At 39.8% G+C, this 23,155-nt stretch overlaps 1 protein-coding gene across 2 annotated transcripts in view; it reads right to left on the reverse strand.

Annotated features, from left to right (window-relative positions):
• Positions 1-12,368: 12,368 nt before the first annotated feature.
• Positions 12,369-23,155, reverse strand: part of CCDC178 (coiled-coil domain containing 178) — a 392,130-nt gene continuing 381,343 nt past the window's right edge. For both annotated transcript variants that reach the window (XM_068237320.1, XM_068237319.1), the window contains one exon: positions 12,369-12,752. In XM_068237320.1, coding sequence (XP_068093421.1) covers positions 12,600-12,752 — 153 coding nt within the window. In that variant the 3' untranslated portion in view covers positions 12,369-12,599. The remainder of the gene's footprint in view (positions 12,753-23,155) is intronic.

Here is a 23,155-nt window from a genome sequence, read left to right on the forward strand (position 1 = left end):
GAGTATTTGAGTGAGCTAAAACACTGTTTTTTTATAGGGGATTAATGCATTTTAGCCTGTGTCTCAAATATGCCACTCATAGGCTTGTAAAACAAAGCAGTGTGTAATTAAAATTTAAAGGACTACTACAAATGGTAAAGTCGTAAAATTCAAAATACATGTCAACTCATGTATTTAAAACATGTGTCCCAAAGTAATACTGTATGCACTACATTTTTTTCCTACATCACTGTCAATCACAGTAAGTAGTAAAAAAGCTGATAAATCTGACCTGGTTTTGGACAAGTCCATCTCCTCGTGGGGGTTTCTCATCGTTTCCTTTATTCTTTTCCCAAACGCTCCTCAGGAATAGTCTACACACAGATACCAGTCAGCCTCCCTTCTTGTTTGGATGCTATTTTGGCAGGTGGAATAAGTAACTGCCATTCAGTAAGTGTTTTTAAAAATGCAGAGAATCCACTATGTGAAGATAGACTAGTCCAAAACCAGACAGATGTTACATTTTTACTATCTACAATAAGTGACATTGACCTAGCAAAAAATGTAATGCATAAGGAATTCTACTTTAGGACAAATGAACAGCTTATAGGTATGTATTCTAAGTTGTTACAATTATTTACGCTAGTGGTCCTTTAAGGACTTTTGAGATAAGGGAAGCAAAGGCCTCCATAGGCATTACACAACAGTTCACCCCGCAGGTCATTTCAAATGGACTGGACTACAATCTTATGTTCCTGGGAGTAAAGAATGTCTGCCACATGAGCGATGTTATGATGGAAGTTGTTCCTCCTTATGCATCAAAATCATTGTCACTATAATCCCCTAAATAAAACAGTACTTCGTGACTGCTTATCCTCCCTCCCTTCTCCTTAGATATTAAGAGATTGTATATCTGATCTGAAAAATCGTGATAACATCACAGTCAGACATCGTACAGCCTTGACATTAGGTCTTATAAATTTTTTTCAAACCAAGATGAAACAGGAAATGATGTATTGAACTTGTGACCCCGGCTTTTCTCTTGAAAGTAACACAATGGCCTTTTATTAGTCCGTTATTTATTAAATTTTTTAAAGTTTCAGATATATACTATTTTAGATTACATTTAATTATTGGCAAAAAAAATGCTTTATTTTATAGCTTTACAGTTCTCATCCAGGTTGCAGCCATATTGTTCACTTTGCAAAGCAGGAAGGAGTCTCTAAAAAAAACAGCAATGCCTGCATATCTACAGGCAGTGGAGGTAATGGCCTTTTATGTATAAGTTATTCATCAGTATCTTTATACTACTCCAAAACATAAAAAAACAGGATGTTAAGATGAGATTTTATATTGCCTGCCCTATGTTTAGGACTTTAACCTGTAACCTAGTTGGTGGCCTTGGTTTGTTTCTTTTACTTTACCACAGAAGCCTGTTTATTCTCTTGTTTGCGTGCTATTAACAATATTCTCAAAAAAAAAACAGAAAATAAATGGCAATTTCTCGCACAATAAAAATAAGACATAAAACTATATGTTGTGACCTCTGACCTGTGTCCAGCCTGGTCATATCTGTGAAGTTTTTTACCCATTTGTGTCAAGCTGAGCATTTTTTTTTTTGCATAATATTTACCTCAAGCTTGCTTCAAGCTAATGTCTTAATAATTTTCACTCCTTTCTCAGGTCCTTACCACAAAGGACTTGACTAATGATCCGTGGACAAAATGAAGCATTTAAATTTATTCATTAATCATTCATCTCCAGCTCATTGAAAACTTTAAACTTCTTCAAAATTAAGATAGAACACTGAAGAGTGATTGAGGGAGACAGCTCCCCACGAGCTAAAGAACAGGAAAAAAAACACGTACAGGCAAAAATCGTAAACAGGGAAAAAAAACGTACAACAAAAATAGATGACGGCGGGCATCACCACCGATCACACGGGTATTAGGATCATTACAGTTTATATAAACTTTAACTACTCCTTCCAGAAGCCTTTATTCGGGCCAACACAATGGGGAAATCTGGGGAAGCGTACAGTCACTGTCAACACCGCCAGTAATTATTCTCTCTTCCAATTAATGGTGACATAGATTAATTATCATGCAGGAGAACAGAGGCGCCAAAAGGATAAAAGGAAGCTAAATGAGCTTAAAAACCAAATTCTTGGTAAATAGAGGAGGTAGTGGTGGACTTACCTCCTCCAAGTAGACACACAACGACTGTAGTAAAGACAGTCAATATATTTTATTTATGAACTCCAAATATGCAACGCGTTTCGCAGGTTTGATCCCGCTTCATCAGGCAATAACAACGGAGCAATAGCTGTAAACAGAGATAATTGGCTCATAACCCATGTGTAGTCATACAGTCATTAAATTGTATAAAAATAAAAATATATATAAAAACTATAAATAAATATCAAACATCAGAGGTGAAATAGGTATTAAAAAGTGGGGGTGATTGGGATAAAGACAGTGGAACAGGTAATTGTGAGCAGTGATGAGCAAAACTGTTAATATTCTTTTCACATAAAATCTTGCAATAATAATGCTTAATTCAAATTTTAAGTAAACAATTTTGGGGAAAAAATTCCCGTTAAATTGCGCGGTTTTTGCGTACATTGCACATATTCACGAAAAAAACACCGATCTTTTGGGCTAGAATAAAAATTATTGTTTCAGACGTTTTGCGCTAAAATATAGTTCTATACGTTTTTACAATAAAATATTGATCTTGTGTATTTTTGCGCTAAAAGCAAAGAATGTAAAAATCAAAGATAAACCTCAAATCAAAAACCGAATTCTCAATGCAAAAGTTCACAAGCAATTGAAAACATGAAGGTATCATAAAGAAAGACAGCTGGGACTTACCATATGTGGTCAGTAGAAGAGCCAGGCACCTCTGTGAGGGCTCACTTCCAGGAGTGCTCATTTATACTACTTTGGGGGTTGATTGACCAATCACAGTGCTTGGTAAATGTGCTGAGTCATTCTGCACATGTGCAGATGAAACTAGCAGTTGCTGGTGCCATTTTGGAATAGGGCAAGAGTAAGGGCAAGTTCATTTTAGTGATGCAGTGCCATCTAGTGGTGGATTGTGATATATGTATATAGGTGATTGTATGAAAAAGTGCATAGTAGAGCGTAACAATTACCTGAACAGATAAAATAAGTACCTGCAAGACAGGTTAAAATGATGTGATATATGTAGAATAATAAGATAATCAAAGAATATTAAAAACGCATACTATAAAAATATATAAAAACCTCTAAGAAAAGCATGATATAAAACACTAGGAAAAATTGTCACATCTGTGTCACTTGATGTTGTAGCATCATGATATAAATAACCATATTGTTGTCTATCCATCCATACGTTTTTACAGTTTTGTGGCACTGTATTGATCATAATTTACAGTAAAAATTATAAAACTGTAAAATCATAACATCAGAAATTAAAAAATTAAAAGAGAGGACTAGATAAAAGTGTGAACGGAACAGTATGAATATATTGCTTACAAAATTAATAGATTTTTTCTAGGACCTCGTTTAATCCTTCTGGAGCGAGTGTCCTAAGAGTCTGGATCCAGTACATTTCTAGTTTTTTGAGTTTCTCAAATGCCGCTGGTTCTGATTCGTTAATGGTGTCAATTAAGGTGATGGAAAAAGTGTCGGGTTTGCTCTGGTGCATGAGGTGAAAGTGACGTGAAACACTGTGCATGGGAAATTTATTAAGAATGTTCCTTTTATGTTGGCCGATTCGGCTCCGGGCTTCTTGAGTTGTTCTGCCAACATACTGGAGATGACAGGCACAAGTAATCACGTAAATAACGAATTTGGACTGGCAGGAGATGTGTTTCTTTATGGAGTAATGGGTATTGGTGACAAATGATTTAAATGAGGAGGTATTGGAGACAAAGGTGCATGCTAGACAACGGATGTGGTTGCAGGACCAGGACCCTGGTGTGGAGGGGGCTTGGTTAGGTGTACTTTCAGTTTTGTGGCAGCGGAGTCTGCTGGGGGCTAGTAAGTTACGGAGGTTGGGTGCTCTTCTATAAGTGATGAGTGGCTTATTGGGTAGAATGGGTCTGAGGTATGGGTCCTGGAGTAAAATTTCCCATCACACTCATCCCCGCATTCATACAATTTCTAAACTCAAACAAAGCCGGCCTTCAATTCACCTCACAACATCACCCTGTATCCATCGACTTCCTGGACCTAACGATTTTCACTGAACACAGTAAAATCAAAACCAAGACCTTCTTCAAATCCGTAGACTCCAACAACTACATCCACTTCAATAGCTTTCATCACAGACCTTGGACCCAAAATACACCCTACAGCCAGTTCAGACGCATACACAGAAACTGTACCGATAACCATGATTATATTACACAATCCAAAACACTTACCAAGAAATTTACTGCTCGAAAATACCCGAAAAAACTCATCCGTGATGCATGCCATAAAGCTAAACAACCCTCCATTTCATACCCAATACCCAATCCTAATACTGATGCAAATCCACCCCCCAGATTCATCACACAATTTAGCAAAGAACACCAGGGCATCAGATCAATACTCAACAAAAGATGGGAAATTTTACTCCAGGACCCATACCTCAGACCCATTCTACCCAATAAGCCACTCATCACTTATAGAAGAGCACCCAACCTCCGTAACTTACTAGCCCCCAGCAGACTCCGCTGCCACAAAACTGAAAGTACACCTAACCAAGCCCCCTCCACACCAGGGTCCTGGTCCTGCAACCACATCCGTTGTCTAGCATGCACCTTTGTCTCCAATACCTCCTCATTTAAATCATTTGTCACCAATACCCATTACTCCATAAAGAAACACATCTCCTGCCAGTCCAAATTCGTTATTTACGTGATTACTTGTGCCTGTCATCTCCAGTATGTTGGCAGAACAACTCAAGAAGCCCGGAGCCGAATCGGCCAACATAAAAGGAACATTCTTAATAAATTTCCCATGCACAGTGTTTCACGTCACTTTCACCTCATGCACCAGAGCAAACCCGACACTTTTTCCATCACCTTAATTGACACCATTAACGAATCAGAACCAGCGGCATTTGAGAAACTCAAAAAACTAGAAATGTACTGGATCCAGACTCTTAGGACACTCGCTCCAGAAGGATTAAACGAGGTCCTAGAAAAAATCTATTAATTTTGTAAGCAATATATTCATACTGTTCCGTTCACACTTTTATCTAGTCCTCTCTTTTAATTTTTTAATTTCTGATGTTATGATTTTACAGTTTTATAATTTTTACTGTAAATTATGATCAATACAGTGCCACAAAACTGTAAAAACGTATGGATGGATAGACAACAATATGGTTATTTATATCATGATGCTACAACATCAAGTGACACAGATGTGACAATTTTTCCTAGTGTTTTATATCATGCTTTTCTTAGAGGTTTTTATATATTTTTATAGTATGCGTTTTTAATATTCTTTGATTATCTTATTATTCTACATATATCACATCATTTTAACCTGTCTTGCAGGTACTTATTTTATCTGTTCAGGTAATTGTTACGCTCTACTATGCACTTTTTCATACAATCACCTATATACATATATCACAATCCACCACTAGATGGCACTGCATCACTAAAATGAACTTGCCCTTACTCTTGCCCTATTCCAAAATGGCACCAGCAACTGCTAGTTTCATCTGCACATGTGCAGAATGACTCAGCACATTTACCAAGCACTGTGATTGGTCAATCAACCCCCAAAGTAGTATAAATGAGCACTCCTGGAAGTGAGCCCTCACAGAGGTGCCTGGCTCTTCTACTGACCACATATGGTAAGTCCCAGCTGTCTTTCTTTATGATACCTTCATGTTTTCAATTGCTTGTGAACTTTTGCATTGAGAATTCGGTTTTTGATTTGAGGTTTATCTTTGATTTTTACATTCTTTGCTTTTAGCGCAAAAATACACAAGATCAATATTTTATTGTAAAAACGTATAGAACTATATTTTAGCGCAAAACGTCTGAAACAATAATTTTTATTCTAGCCCAAAAGATCGGTGTTTTTTTCGTGAATATGTGCAATGTACGCAAAAACCGCGCAATTTAACGGGAATTTTTTCCCCAAAATTGTTTACTTAAAATTTGAATTAAGCATTATTATTGCAAGATTTTATGTGAAAAGAATATTAACAGTTTTGCTCATCACTGCTCACAATTACCTGTTCCACTGTCTTTATCCCAATCACCCCCACTTTTTAATACCTATTTCACCTCTGATGTTTGATATTTATTTATAGTTTTTATATATATTTTTATTTTTATACAATTTAATGACTGTATGACTACACATGGGTTATGAGCCAATTATCTCTGTTTACAGCTATTGCTCCGTTGTTATTGCCTGATGAAGCGGGATCAAACCTGCGAAACGCGTTGCATATTTGGAGTTCATAAATAAAATATATTGACTGTCTTTACTACAGTCGTTGTGTGTCTACTTGGAGGAGGTAAGTCCACCACTACCTCCTCTATTTACCAAGAATTTGGTTTTTAAGCTCATTTAGCTTCCTTTTATCCTTTTGGCGCCTCTGTTCTCCTGCATAATATTGAGTCCACCCTGGGTGGAGGGTTGAACCCCCTTTTTCTCATCTACAGAGAGCGACTTCTTATTCCTGAGTGGGGTCAGGAAAATCTCCCCACCTGCCTTTACAGTGGTTGCCTAATGGTAACCCTGGTTTGTGAGTATTAATATTTACTCTATCTAGTAACCATTTACCAGTACATATTACACTATTGGGGCTCTTGGTGTTCCTTGTTTTTATCTCGTTGCAAGCTCGCTTGGCCCATCCACGGATCAGGGCACCCTACACCAATTGCAGACCCTCAAACATGGAGTTCGTTAATGATCGATCTACACATAGGAACAATCTCCTGGCGCTGTTTAAACGCAATCCGGACCTGCCCAATGTTCCCGCCTCCATACCCACTACTGATGGACCTGTACCAGATCCCATCGATCTCAAACCTACATTCCTAAAACTTGAAAATGCCTTAAAAGATGAGTTTTTTCAATTAGCGGACATAGCAATGCAGCAGACTTATATAAACGAAAAGATCTCCCCCGATGGTATTCGAGTTAAGACATTATCAGCCTTCCCGAATGACACCGTATACTCTACAGAATGGTACGAGTACCTTGAATCTTGTGGCGAAGGTATGATGACCAGATTAATAAATAAACGCACTACGCTGGTCAACAATTTACAGCCAATCATCAATGAATGCAGAGAAGTTCTGTCTCTGCATATCAATAACCCACAGTATTACCCACTAATGTCGAATCTCACAAATAAAGTAAAAAAGTTTGAACGGGACACCATGGATAACAAAATCAAAAAGCTAAACAGGGACCGACTGGCATACGCAGAACATCGCGAAAGGGAGCGTAAACCGAGACCTCCCCCAGGCGGTCCCCCCCGCCCCCCTCACAACCCACTACCCAAATATCACCCCACATCCACACCATGCCCACTCATGAGCCTGTCTATCCCTCCCCCACCACAATTCAAATACCCACCATATCCCCCACCTCCCCTGTTCCACCCCCCACCAACTGGATATGTCCCAATCACAGCCCCACCCCCCCCACAGCCTAAGCCCACAGACACCCCTACCCTCATCAACACTCCCCTACCCATCCAACCACTACCCACAACACTGCCCAACACAACACACTCTACCCCCAGACCCAATCTAGAACCAAAACCCATGAGGACAAACCCCAAAAAAAGAACTTTCAATGAAATAGCCAGCAGCCCAGACAAATCTGATGACAACATGGAGATGACAGGCAACACTCCCGCCACCACCGTCCCGGTCTCCACTACCAAGGCCGCCAAAGTACCTCACTTGGACCCCCTCATCGCCAACCCCACCACATTAGCCCAAAACGTCCTTCAGGACCACACCCCCATACCAATTTCTGAACCAGTTTCCCCAACAGAATTTGGGATCTCACAGATCAGCCTCTGTGATACAGACCCATCATCACCCAACTATTCCCCACTCCCGAGTCCCCACCCCCAACCCACCCGGGCAGCCCTTCTCTCTCAAAGTCTTCCCCTCCTGGCCCCAAACACAGTTCAAACCTCAATAAAATACTTTTTCCAACCCCTCAAGATTCAATCCCATCAAGCACCCACTCTACAAAATAAACCCAATCTGTCCAACTCTTTTTTAGAATTGCCCCCATCCCTCTCCCAGAAAACGACGACCACCCCACAACCCTACCCAGTCACCACCCAGAACAGAACCCACCACCCCGAGTAACCATATTAACCTCTTCCCCACCCAAACGTAGGAAAAGGGGCTCGAGGGGAAAAGGCAAAAACAAAAACAAAATACCCACACAAACAGAATCCAAAGATCAACCCATAAAATGCATTTTTAACCTCTCGAATCACATACTCACTCAACATGAAACTACACTGCTGGAAAAGGGGCTGTCTTTCTGTCCCATCAATTCCACCAATATGTTTGATCTCTTCACTGACCTCAATTCCTACATACGGAAACTCACCCTCAAAAGACACTTTGCCATCAAAAAGAATCAAACCCTACTCACCTCCGCCCCTCTCATTATCACGAATAACGACAATTTACCGGTAGTCTCCTCTGATCCAAACGAAATACAACTTGAAAGATGCATCACCACACAGCTTAAAGGTAAATCCCGCTTCTATCCGACAGCCTCAAAGGGTAATTTCATTGAAACATTTTACTCCCTGGTTTTAGATGACTTACAGACCTTACAATATCATACACCTACTGTTAAACCCAATCTCACACCCAAAGAAAATTCTGCTCTCAAATCTCTCCTCAACAATCCAGACCTCATCATAAAATCCGCCGACAAAGGCGGCGGTATAGTTATCCTCAACAGAACAGACTACTTAGAGGAAGCCGCAAGGCTCCTTGAAGACCCCAGACACTACAATAAACTTTCCTCAGACCCCACCATCACACTCAATAAAATCCTTAAAGACTTCATTAACCAAGCCCTACTACTAAACATCATCACCAAAAACGAACGTAATTTCATTCTTAATTTTCACCCAAAAACCCCCTTCTTCTACTATCTCCCCAAAATACACAAAGATCTCCATAAACCACCCGGCCGACCAATCATATCAGGTATAGACTCCATGACAAGCAATCTCTCCCGCTTCATCGACCGACACCTACAACCAATAGTTACCAACCTCCCATCATATCTGAAGGACTCGCAACATCTGATACAAATACTATCCCACATCCCCTGGTCCTCTGAATACCATTGGCTCACTTGTGACATCACATCGCTTTACACCAACATTCCCCATCAGTTTGGTTTATCAGCTATACAATTCTTCCTTACCACTGTTCCCTCCATGCCACCCATACAACAGAATTTTCTTTTACAATGCACCGAATTCATCCTTAACAATAACATTTTTTCCTTCAATGACAAATACTACCACCAAATCAGCGGCACAGCTATGGGTAGCTCCTTTGCACCATCATATGCAAACCTCACCATGGGCTACATTGAACAACAACTAATAGAAACTGAACATCCATTTACCGACAACATTATACTATACAAACGTTACATCGATGACCTGTTTTTTATTTGGAAAGGTGACATCACACTCATCCCCGCATTCATACAATTTCTAAACTCAAACAAAGCCGGCCTTCAATTCACCTCACAACATCACCCTGTATCCATCGACTTCCTGGACCTAACGATTTTCACTGAACACAGTAAAATCAAAACCAAGACCTTCTTCAAATCCGTAGACTCCAACAACTACATCCACTTCAATAGCTTTCATCACAGACCTTGGACCCAAAATACACCCTACAGCCAGTTCAGACGCATACACAGAAACTGTACCGATAACCATGATTATATTACACAATCCAAAACACTTACCAAGAAATTTACTGCTCGAAAATACCCGAAAAAACTCATCCGTGATGCATGCCATAAAGCTAAACAACCCTCCATTTCATACCCAATACCCAATCCTAATACTGATGCAAATCCACCCCCCAGATTCATCACACAATTTAGCAAAGAACACCAGGGCATCAGATCAATACTCAACAAAAGATGGGAAATTTTACTCCAGGACCCATACCTCAGACCCATTCTACCCAATAAGCCACTCATCACTTATAGAAGAGCACCCAACCTCCGTAACTTACTAGCCCCCAGCAGACTCCGCTGCCACAAAACTGAAAGTACACCTAACCAAGCCCCCTCCACACCAGGGTCCTGGTCCTGCAACCACATCCGTTGTCTAGCATGCACCTTTGTCTCCAATACCTCCTCATTTAAATCATTTGTCACCAATACCCATTACTCCATAAAGAAACACATCTCCTGCCAGTCCAAATTCGTTATTTACGTGATTACTTGTGCCTGTCATCTCCAGTATGTTGGCAGAACAACTCAAGAAGCCCGGAGCCGAATCGGCCAACATAAAAGGAACATTCTTAATAAATTTCCCATGCACAGTGTTTCACGTCACTTTCACCTCATGCACCAGAGCAAACCCGACACTTTTTCCATCACCTTAATTGACACCATTAACGAATCAGAACCAGCGGCATTTGAGAAACTCAAAAAACTAGAAATGTACTGGATCCAGACTCTTAGGACACTCGCTCCAGAAGGATTAAACGAGGTCCTAGAAAAAATCTATTAATTTTGTAAGCAATATATTCATACTGTTCCGTTCACACTTTTATCTAGTCCTCTCTTTTAATTTTTTAATTTCTGATGTTATGATTTTACAGTTTTATAATTTTTACTGTAAATTATGATCAATACAGTGCCACAAAACTGTAAAAACGTATGGATGGATAGACAACAATATGGTTATTTATATCATGATGCTACAACATCAAGTGACACAGATGTGACAATTTTTCCTAGTGTTTTATATCATGCTTTTCTTAGAGGTTTTTATATATTTTTATAGTATGCGTTTTTAATATTCTTTGATTATCTTATTATTCTACATATATCACATCATTTTAACCTGTCTTGCAGGTACTTATTTTATCTGTTCAGGTAATTGTTACGCTCTACTATGCACTTTTTCATACAATCACCTATATACATATATCACAATCCACCACTAGATGGCACTGCATCACTAAAATGAACTTGCCCTTACTCTTGCCCTATTCCAAAATGGCACCAGCAACTGCTAGTTTCATCTGCACATGTGCAGAATGACTCAGCACATTTACCAAGCACTGTGATTGGTCAATCAACCCCCAAAGTAGTATAAATGAGCACTCCTGGAAGTGAGCCCTCACAGAGGTGCCTGGCTCTTCTACTGACCACATATGGTAAGTCCCAGCTGTCTTTCTTTATGATACCTTCATGTTTTCAATTGCTTGTGAACTTTTGCATTGAGAATTCGGTTTTTGATTTGAGGTTTATCTTTGATTTTTACATTCTTTGCTTTTAGCGCAAAAATACACAAGATCAATATTTTATTGTAAAAACGTATAGAACTATATTTTAGCGCAAAACGTCTGAAACAATAATTTTTATTCTAGCCCAAAAGATCGGTGTTTTTTTCGTGAATATGTGCAATGTACGCAAAAACCGCGCAATTTAACGGGAATTTTTTCCCCAAAATTGTTTACTTAAAATTTGAATTAAGCATTATTATTGCAAGATTTTATGTGAAAAGAATATTAACAGTTTTGCTCATCACTGCTCACAATTACCTGTTCCACTGTCTTTATCCCAATCACCCCCACTTTTTAATACCTATTTCACCTCTGATGTTTGATATTTATTTATAGTTTTTATATATATTTTTATTTTTATACAATTTAATGACTGTATGACTACACATGGGTTATGAGCCAATTATCTCTGTTTACAGCTATTGCTCCGTTGTTATTGCCTGATGAAGCGGGATCAAACCTGCGAAACGCGTTGCATATTTGGAGTTCATAAATAAAATATATTGACTGTCTTTACTACAGTCGTTGTGTGTCTACTTGGAGGAGGTAAGTCCACCACTACCTCCTCTATTTACCAAGAATTTGGTTTTTAAGCTCATTTAGCTTCCTTTTATCCTTTTGGCGCCTCTGTTCTCCTGCATAATATTGAGTCCACCCTGGGTGGAGGGTTGAACCCCCTTTTTCTCATCTACAGAGAGCGACTTCTTATTCCTGAGTGGGGTCAGGAAAATCTCCCCACCTGCCTTTACAGTGGTTGCCTAATGGTAACCCTGGTTTGTGAGTATTAATATTTACTCTATCTAGTAACCATTTACCAGTACATATTACACTATTGGGGCTCTTGGTGTTCCTTGTTTTTATTTCCTTGTTTTTAGATTAATTATCAGATGAGGCAAAGCCAATTGCAATCAGTCACCCAGAGCTGAAATTAGATCGTTCCTGACAGCAGCATGAAAGTCACCTGTTTCATTGTTATGGATTTGCTGTAAGTAAAAGGATGGCAAGGCATGCTGGGATGTGAGAGAGTTTTTCGTCCGTAGAAGTGTGAAATGGCAAACAGGTGAATGTCCAATTACACTGTTATGTGAACTGTGTGACTTTGCCTGTCTTTTGTTTCGGCATGTGAGATAGACTGCTTGTTTTCTTTGCCGTCTTCTCTGGGTGAGCCATCTGTCAGAGAAGTAAGGAAGGCAGAGATGTGCTGAATTGTTTTTGACATCTCCTCCTGTTTAGAAGAGGAAAACAAACAAAATCAATATATTCTCATTAATTAAGAAAACAAAGCACTATTACTAAATCAAACATATGGAAGACTTACTAACAATACAACGATAAAAGCCGTAAGATATCTTGTTTCTTTCCTCAGCGCAGCCCATAAACAAAAATAAAGAGACAACACAGAGTCCTATAAAGTCTACACATGGAAGGCATTCAACTGACGCTATTCCAAAGTGCAAAGCAGGTGTCTGTGCTGTGCTAATGCCTCTGCTCACTCACTTTCATACTAACAGACTTGTAGAACACATGATATATATGGGTGCCAATAGGAATTACATAATTTTATCCTAGAATGCAAATTATTCACAACATTAGGTGACACTTTGGTTCTCATCACTGTACCTATGGTGGTACAAAAACTCCTCAAACCACCTGTAAAATGCAATAAAGATACCCTCCAGCTGTATTTTTTCAAACAATGGTCTATTTTCCAAAATACAATCAGACTTATATGTAATTGCCTGCAATTATCTAAAACGGTCCACAAATATGAGCCAATGGTCAATTAGGGATGATGAATGATACATTTTTGCACAGTCGGTGCAATTATGGACGCAACTTGTTTGCTGATTGAAATTGGATCCATCAAATTCAGTTGCAGTTGGTTTTGGTTGATACCATGTCAGTCTGCACACAAACATTAAAGAAATGTGCATCAAAATAAGCATATTGACCATCTCTATGGTTGATCAAACCAACCTTTTTTACGTTAGAATAAGTGCTGATCTCATGTCTATTGGTACAGCAGATGGCCACCCCAGGTCAACCATTCCTCACTGTGAGATTGATCAGCCAGGCATGTTGGAAAAATTGTCACAACTGATCACTGTTTCCAACAGACATAGCTAATGCTGACAATATTTGTTTTTCAATCCATAGGCATAAATGCACATGTTCCAACCAAGATGAGCATTTATATTTATTTCAGGCCAAGTCTGCACATTAAAATGCCCTTTTAAGGTAAAACAGTAGGAAATTATACTCCTCTTGAACAGAATTTATCCTACAGATATGTGTACATTATTTAGTTTTGGCCGCTTAGCCACTCCCTCTACCCTCACTCCCGACTGCAATGTAAGCAATTTGAAGATCCAGGCTTTGTCATGTAAAGGCCTATACCACTGCAGAAAAGTGTAATTTGCATTATTTGCATGTTAAGTACGAGGGGCTGCAGGGATGCAGTGTAGGTTAAAACAGCAATTATAAAAACACGTTATGTCACCTTAAAAGTGTCCACTGTAACATATCACTGTTGTGGGATGTATTTGTCAGAGGGTGTCTGAAGAGCTCCTACACCCATCAGCTGAGAGTGTATTACTTTTTGAGGGGTGGAAGGGTTTGCCAACCCCTATGCAAGGCATCCTCCCAAACACAAATACACACTGCTGACAGGCATATCAGGCTGGTAATTTGAGCTGGGGGGGATCATTCTGATCATTAACAGCCTCTACCAAGGTAACGCACCAACAAGGCGTGCACCGGGCCGAGTAACAGCTCCAGCGGTGGGTTTATCGCAGATAGCGCACTTTTGTCAGTCGATGGCTTCAAAAACTGTGCTGAGTGATGGCAGGGGTAACAGAGGGTCCCTGCAATCCAGGTAAATCATATACACTGGTACAATGCATAATTCAATCTAACTTACATTATGTAAATGTAATGTAATAACTACATGCAGACTGGTTCATATACTATATTTACATGCATACTGATTAGGAGGTGGTACTGGATCTCCCATGGGCAGTACTGTATCACTTTGGTTGTATTTATTGAGAGGTGCACATTATGTCTTGTTATATGTCTGCACTGTTCTGAAGAAGGGGACCCTGCATGGCCCCAAAACAATTGTCAACGTTTGGCGTTTGACACATGCATTTGATGGAATAAAACAACATTTTTTGCTTGTGAGAAGCCTGGTGTTCTGACCGATCTTTGGACTTACTGGTACAAATATGGGTGAGGAAACTGCATGAAGTTTGAATGTTCTCAAAGTATTTGCCTGGTTACTTTGGTTTCCTCCCATATCCAAAATACATACAGATACGTTTTTTGGCTCCTCTCACACAAAAGCTGTCAACACTCCCATTTAAACCACATGAAAGCATGAAAAGCACCTATCAGCAAACTTCAGACTGACCAGGTGGGTCCCTGCATTGTAGCCATGACTTATACAGGCGTACAAATAATAAAGCAGTAGGGTATTGTACCATCAGTAAGGGCTGGTGCACACCGAGCGGCTTTTTGGGCGTTTTCAGATCCGCTTGCGGCTGCGGATCTGCTTGGTCAATGTATCTCAATGGGGTGGTGCACACCAGAGCGGCAGGCGTTTTGCAGAAACGAAAAATGCCTGGGTGAGGCATTTTTTGGATTTCGGATGCATTTCTGCCTCAATGTTAAGTATAGGAAAAACGCAAACCGCTCTGAAAAACGGCACTTCAGAGCGGTTTTGCCGGCGGTTTTGTTACAGAAGCTGTTCAGTAACAGCTTTACTGTAACAATATATGAAATCTACTATACTGAAAACCGCAGCAGCAATCCGCAAAACGCTAGCAAAACGCCTCATAAAAATAAAAAAAAGCGTTTAAAAATCTGCTAGCATTTTGCGGATCTGCTAGCGGGTTTTGGTGTGCACCAGCCCTAAGAGCAAGATGTTTTAAATCAGGATGATACCATTTATTGACTAACTAAAAATGAATAACAATAAGCAAGCTTACGGGCTTACAGCCTTCATTGGGCTTACATCCTGTTAGTTTGCAGGCTGGTGGTATAGACAGCTACAGTGGTGTGAAAAACTATTTGCCCCCTTCCTGATTTCTTATTCTTTTGCATGTTTGTCACACTTAAATGTTTCTGCTCATCAAAAACCGTTAACTATTAGTCAAAGATAACATAATTGAACACAAAATGCAGTTTTAAATGATGGTTTTTATTATTTAGTGAGAAAAAAAACTCAAAACCTACATGGCCCTGTGTGAAAAAGAAATTGCCCCCTGAACCTAATAACTGGTTGGGCCACCCTTAGCAGCAATAACTGCAATCAAGCGTTTGCGATAACTTGCAACAAGTCTTTTGCAGCGCTCTGGGGGAATTTTGGCCCATTCATCTTTCCAGAATTGTTGTAATTCAGCTTTATTTGAGGGTTTTCTAGCATGAACCACCTTTTTGAGGTCATGCCACAACATCTCAATAGGATTCAGGTCAGGACTTTGACTAGGCCACTCCAAAGTCTTCATTTTGTTTTTCTTCAGCCATTCAGAGGTGGATTTGCTGGTGTGTTTTGGGTCATTGTCCTGCTGCAGCACCCAAGATCGCTTCAGCTTGAGTTGACGAACAGATGGCCGGACATTCTCCTTCAGGATTTTTTGGTAGACAGTAGAATTCATGGTTCCATCTATCACAGCAAGCCTTCCAGGTCCTGAAGCAGCAAAACAACCCCAGACCATCACACTACCACCACCATATTTTACTGTTGGTATGATGTTCTTTTGCTGAAATGCTGTGTTAGTTCTACGCCAGATGTAATATGACACGCACCTTCCAAAAAGTTCAACTTTTGTCTCGTCGGTCCACAAGGTATTTTCCCCAAAGTCTTGGCAATCATTGAGATGTTTTTTAGCAAAATTGAGACAAGCCTTAATGTTCTTTTTGCTTAAAAGTGGTTTGCGCCTTGGATATCTGTCATGCAGGTCATTTTTGCCCAGTCTCTTTCGTATGGTGGAGTCGTGAACACTGACCTTAATTGAGGCAAGTGAGGCCTGCAGTTCTTTAGATGTTGTCCTGGGGTCTTTTGTGGCCTCTCGGATGAGTTTTCTCTGCGCTCTTGGGGTAATTTTGGTCAGCCGGCCACTCCTGGGAAGGTTCATTACTGTTCCGTGTTTTTGCCATTTGTGGATAATGGCTTTCACTGTGGTTCGCTGGAGTCCCAAAGCTTTAGAAATGGCTTTATAACCTTTACCAGACTGATAGATCTCAATTACAGTACTTTTGTTCTCATTTGTTCCTGAATTTCTTTGGATTATGGCATGATGTCTAGCTTTTGAGGTGCTTTTGGTCTACTTCTCTGTGTCAGATAGCTCCTATTTAAGTGATTTCTTGATTGAAACAGGTGTGGCAGTAATCAGGCCTGGGGATGACAACAGAAATTGAACTCAGGTGTGATAAACCACAGTTAAGTTATTTTTTAACAAGGGGGGCAATCACTTTTTCACACTAGGCCATGCAGATTTGGAGTTTTTTGTCTCACTAAATAATAAAAACTATCATTTAAAACTGCATTTTGTGTTCAATTATGTTATCTTTGACTAATAGTTAACGTTTTTTGATGAGCAGAAACGTTTAAGTGTGACAAACATGCAAAAGAATAAGAAATCAGGAAGGGGGCAAATAGTTTTTCACACCACTGTATATACATGCAACATCAAAAGGGAAAACACATTTTTTCCAAGCATAAATACATGTCATTAAGATGCATTAAGTGAAACAGAACATCTAAATGGGGTGAGAAGTTGTTAGCTGAGATAAGGAACCTTGTTTACTCCATGCTCACAGGCCTGGGAGTTGGACTGACACAGAGATATCGTAAATTCTGAGTTCACAAGTTCAGCTATATTGGCTGAGAAAGAGTTTAAATATCGCCAGCCTCATACCAATATAAAAAGTTTTTGCCCTTATTCAAGCCCTTGTCCACAGCTTTGAACCAATTTATAAATTTTGTTTCTGCTATTAATCGATCATTTGACGTTTTGAAGCCACCCTTCAGGGCAGTGACACAAAGATCATACATGCTGTGTTCGTTGGACCAAAAGTGTGTAGCAACTGGGAGTTCTGAACTGGTATCATCCTGATTTAAAACTTCTTACATATAATAAAGGCGTCTACAAAAAAAGGGTGCCACGCGCCAGATATTGCCGCTAGTAGAATATTGGTAAAATTACATATATTATATTAAAGTCTCATAGTAAAATATTGGTTATATTCCCCGATACTTTACTATGACCTACCCTAACCTTATTTTCCCACAGAATCCTCCCTCTACCAATGCCTACCCGTTAACCTTCCCTCTACTGATTCCTAACACTTAACACCCGCCTCGTGGTGCCTAATACTTAACTCTCCCCTGGTGATGCCTAACCCTTAATCCGCCCCTCTGTAGTGCCTAATCCTTAAACTCCCCTCCCTTGGCTCAAAACTGTGACTAGCAGCAGTACAGGAACATTTGGGTGACCAGAGGCTTCCACTATGTTTTTCATATTGAGACTTCCTATTGTGGCTCTATGAACTTCTGTATGATTTTTGTATTCAGACTTCTACTATAAGATTTTGGTATTGAAAATGCCTATTGTCGTTACATCAGGGGTGTCAAACTGAAATACAAAGTGGGTCGAAATTGAACACTGGGACCTAGTCGCGGGCCAACCTCAATGTCTACTGGCCACCTTCCTCCCTTATAACGTTCACAGGTGTCTAATGCCCCCCCCTCCAACCCCTATAAAGTTCCTTGGTGTCTAGTGGTCCTCCCTCTCTTATACAGTTTCTTAGTGTTTAGTGCTTTCCCCCTTACCTCCTCTATATGGCTTCTCTGGTGTTCTAGGGCCTCACCTCCAATACAGCTTCCCTGGTGGTCTAGAGAGTGGGCCAATCATAATGCAAAGTGGGTAAACCACTTCAGGGCCAAATTTAATGGCTCTGAGGGTCAGATTTGGCCCGCAGGCCGGAGTTTGACATGTATGCGTTACATTAATTTCTCTGTTTTTCATATTGAGACTTCCACTCTATGATTTTCATATTGAGACTTCCTATTACCATTAAAAAATATTGTGCAACCTTATTATACTTTGGGTTCCACAAAAGCCACTAAAAACATTGTGCTCTATGCAGCGCCCTTTTTAACCTCTTGCCAAATGCACCCTTTTTACCTGCTTCACTTATACAGTACTTCTTATCTCATTTTATTTACATCTACTAATTTGTCTTCTGTCTGAAGCAGCTGACCTTCCAACCATAATAGATATGGAAGTTACCGCCATTCTGGATAGCCGATCTAGGGTGAAATCTAATTGACATTTTACAGTCAGCAAAGATGTTTTTCTCATTTGTGACAAAAATTTAAAACTAATTTAATGAGGTTTCATTGGGTTCTGTCTCAATAGACAATAGAACTGGGATTAAGCAGTAAATGAACATTTGATTTGATGGACGTCATGTCTTTTTCTAACCTAATGAATCCAATTCTAATTATCAAATGATACATAAAAAGTATATTTTTATTTTGCCTCCACTGAAAGCTATTACATTGCTAAAGTACAGTGAAAGTTAAATTATATGAACAGGTTGTATTCAGAGGATAAGTGACCGAAGACAAAGCTATCGATCCACATACCATGTGCATTGTCTTTTATTTACCTTGTTTGACCCAGGATCTGTAATCACTCTTTGAAAATTTGGCTTTTACTAAAATCTAATTTTCAGGCAGGCTTGTGGCAACGTTCCTTTCTATAACTTTCTTAATGGGAGTGAATTTGATGGGAAAGAGGAGGAAATGAGATCAGGTGCACCTTCCACCTCCGCAACATCTCTATTATCCTCTCCTACCTGTCCCCTTACACCACCAAACTACTAATCCATGCCCTGGTCATCTCCTGCCTGGACTATTGCAATTGCCTTTTATCAGGCCTCCCCTCAAAACAAATTGTATTGCCCACCTTCAATTGGTAATGAATGCAGCAGCCAGACTGATCAACAGCTCTCATCGCAGTGCCTCCCCTCTGTAAAGCTGTCCACTGGCTCCCCATCCGCATGAGGCAATGGCCAACAAATCGGTGCACAGGACTTTTCAGCCTCCTCCTTTCTATAAAATTGACTTAAGCAAAAGACACATTTTTGAAGGAGAGATTACATGGACCAGGAAGAACCAGGTGAGGAACAGACTACACACAGAGGTGTGTGGATCCAGCATGAACATACATCTGTGCTTACCTTAGGTAGTTTTGCCTTGGGTCAAGTATCCTTCAAAGCTAACTCATAGTTTATAAATATAGTCTGAACAACCTCCCCCCCCCCCCATAAAAAATAATCAACATTGTAAGTTTCTGGAGATAAGTAACTTGGCTGCCCACAGTTAAATCATGAGATGCTAGTAGACCACTCACTCTGTATAAATCACTTGGTAGGCCACATTTGGAATTTGGGATAAATTCTTGGGCACCACACTATGGGAAGGACATTCATACTAGAACAGGTACAAAGATGGGCAACTAAATTATTAAGATGGAAGGCTTCACATACCAAGAAATATTGGACAAACTGAGATTATTTAGCTTGAAAAAGAGGGCTCAGGAGTAACCTGCTTAACATATAAATACATCAGAGGGCAGTACATAAGCTTGGCAGAAATGCTTTTTTGTCACTAGGCTTGTACAAAGGACAAGGGGGCATGAACTGTGTATGGAGGAAAAAGGGTTATTAAGGGGTTATTTTACAGTAAGTGGTTAAAATGTGAAATATTTTACCATAAAAAGTATTTATGGCTAATTCTATATTTGTATTTAAAGGGGGCTTGGATGCTTTGTTTTCCTTGCGTTGAAAGACACCCACCACAGCTATAACTACTAGGTAGTTCCAAGCAGAGTTGATCCCGGTATTTTTACAAAAAGAAGGGAAAGGGAGCTCTAGAGCTAAGCATATTACAACTTTATTCACCAGATCCTGATTATCAAATTACGCATTACAAAGGTAAAAAAAAAACCCATTAAAAACAATAGTGAAGCATGTAGTGAAGCAGGGCTAAACAAAGTTCTCTTTGGAGTGCACTCCTATTAAATAGACTTGCATGTATATTTATATATATTTATACTCTCTTAATCTTTGGGCCCAATTGATTCCATGCTCACAAAGTGTAGATGTCTGGTAGGAAATATTTTGGACAGTTGATCCTTTCAAATGGCAATCACCCCGTATGCCTAAACAATAGCATGCCTCTACAGTATGCATATGCATGTACGCATTCATTACTGACCAATACATTAAGGTCAGACTTCAATCAGATCACTTTAGTGACCAGAGCTGTCTCTATATATAGCAAGCCGATACAAACTCACGTGACCACGAGTATAGCCATGGCTCCCTTTGATGATTGGTTACCCCAGTGGGATGCCATTAGACATAACTCAATCGATCCTGGTAACTCTTGATTCCGGGCTCGGCAGCTGTAGACAACAACATTCAATGGTCCATTACCACGTGGCGGATGGCAGCATTACCCGCTATCTGAGAGGAAGAATGCGGAGGCACGGAGGACGCCGTCTGTGGCTCCACTTCCTGGTCCGACTTCACGCAGCACATGGTGCGTTTCGTCACTGTAGACTTCCTCAGATGTACTGCACATGTGTGCCACCTCACGCAGATTTATAGCCGCGTCAGGCCACATAATTAGCAAGTTAAAAGCTTCTGTAACAAACAGGCTACTGCCATCTTGTGGGTAGATTTCAGAATTGCATGGCTGATAACCAATCCTTCAATATAACAATTCACTTCACTTCACTTGAGGATACAGACTCCCACATTGATAGATCCACGTAAATTCTTTTCTTAATAACTGACGATCAAAGTCCCCTCTTCTGGGGCTTATATTTAATTTGTAAATGCCCATCACTTTTAATCCTGAGACATCAGAGTTGTGCACAGTTTTAAAGTGTAACGCCAGAGGATAAAGCTTCTTTTTATCAATAGTTGTACTTCTTATATTTGACAAATGTTCCCCAATTCTTATATAAAGGGGTCTATAAGTTTTTCCAATATATATTAGATTGCAGGGACACTTTATCTGATAAATGACTTTTGTAGTTGTACATGTTATGAGATCATTCACAAAAAAGGTTTTTGAACCATCATAGTTGTGGAAAACATTCCCTTTTTGTACATGTGTACACACATCACAATCTCCACATCTGTGCATCCCATTGCTTGCCAGCTTTCTTTTGGGATGCCCCGTTCAACCAAACTCACTTCTAACTAAAAGGTCATTAAAATTGACCCCTCTTTTTGCAGCAATATGTGGGTAAGACCCCACAATTTTTGACATAATTGGGTCCGGTAGCAACAAATGCCAATGTTTTTGTAAGATGGCCTGTTTGTTACAGCATTATTGAAGCTTTTAACTTGCTAATTATGTGGCCTGATGCGGCTATAAATGCACGTGAGGTGGCGCACATGCACAATACGTCTGAGGAAGTCTACAGTGGTGAAACGCGTCACATGCTGTGTGACGTCGGACAAGGAAGTGGAGCCACAGACGGCGTCCCCCATGTCTCCGCATTCTTCCTTTTAGATAGCGATTAATGCGCCCATCCGCCGCGTGGTATTGGACCATTGAGTTTTGTTGTCTACAGCTGCTGAGCCTGGAATCAAGAGTTGCCAGGAGCGGTTGAGTTATGTCTAATGACATCCCGCTGGTGTAACCAGTCATCAGAAGGAGCCATGGCTATACTGGTGGTCACGTGAGTTTGTATAGGCTTGCTATATATAGAGACATCTCTGGTCACTAAAGTGATCTGATTGAGGTTTGACCTTAATGTATTGGTCAGTAATTAATGCGTACATGCATTTCTTACCCGACATCTACGCATTGTGAGCATGGAATCAATATATATATATATATATATATATATATATATATATATATATATATATATATATATATATACATGCAAGTCTATCTAATAGGAGTGCACTCCAAAGAATACTTTGTTTAGCCCTGCTTCACTACATGCTTCACTATTGTTTTTTATGGTTTTTTTTTTACCTGTGTAATGCGTAATTTAAAAAATCAGGATCTGGTGAATAAAGTTGTAATATGCTTAGCTCCAGAGCTCCCTTTCCCTTCTTTTTTTGATGTATCTGTATTATAGGTGAGACGAGCCATTTATATGACAGCACTTTTTGGGTTGATAGCCCATAGTTTTTGTATATTGTATTGATCCCAGTATTTTACCTGCCACCTAAAGTAAGGGTGAAATAATATCCCATTGAAGGTTATTTGGCAAAGCATTGTAAGGGTTTGTCTTCCCCTGGATCAATTGGTAAGAGTGCAGGACAGAAATGTACCCAATTTATTTTGACTCATCTGCCCCGAAATTTAACATATTAGTGTCACCCTTATGCACAATAAAAATATGTCTGGCAACCACGGTGTCACAAGATCAAGCAACATCATTAATATGCTCCAAAAAACATCTTTTGAGATGGAGATAATACTTTTCGCCAACATCCTTTTTACAGGTACATGTGCCCATAAACTAGACAAGAGCATGAATATTATCAAGATCTGGTTCACAGGGTCAGCTCATTTTTATTTGC

This window comes from Hyperolius riggenbachi, chromosome 5, assembly GCF_040937935.1.
Source record: "Hyperolius riggenbachi isolate aHypRig1 chromosome 5, aHypRig1.pri, whole genome shotgun sequence".
In the NCBI taxonomy this organism is placed as follows: Eukaryota; Metazoa; Chordata; class Amphibia; order Anura; family Hyperoliidae; genus Hyperolius; species Hyperolius riggenbachi.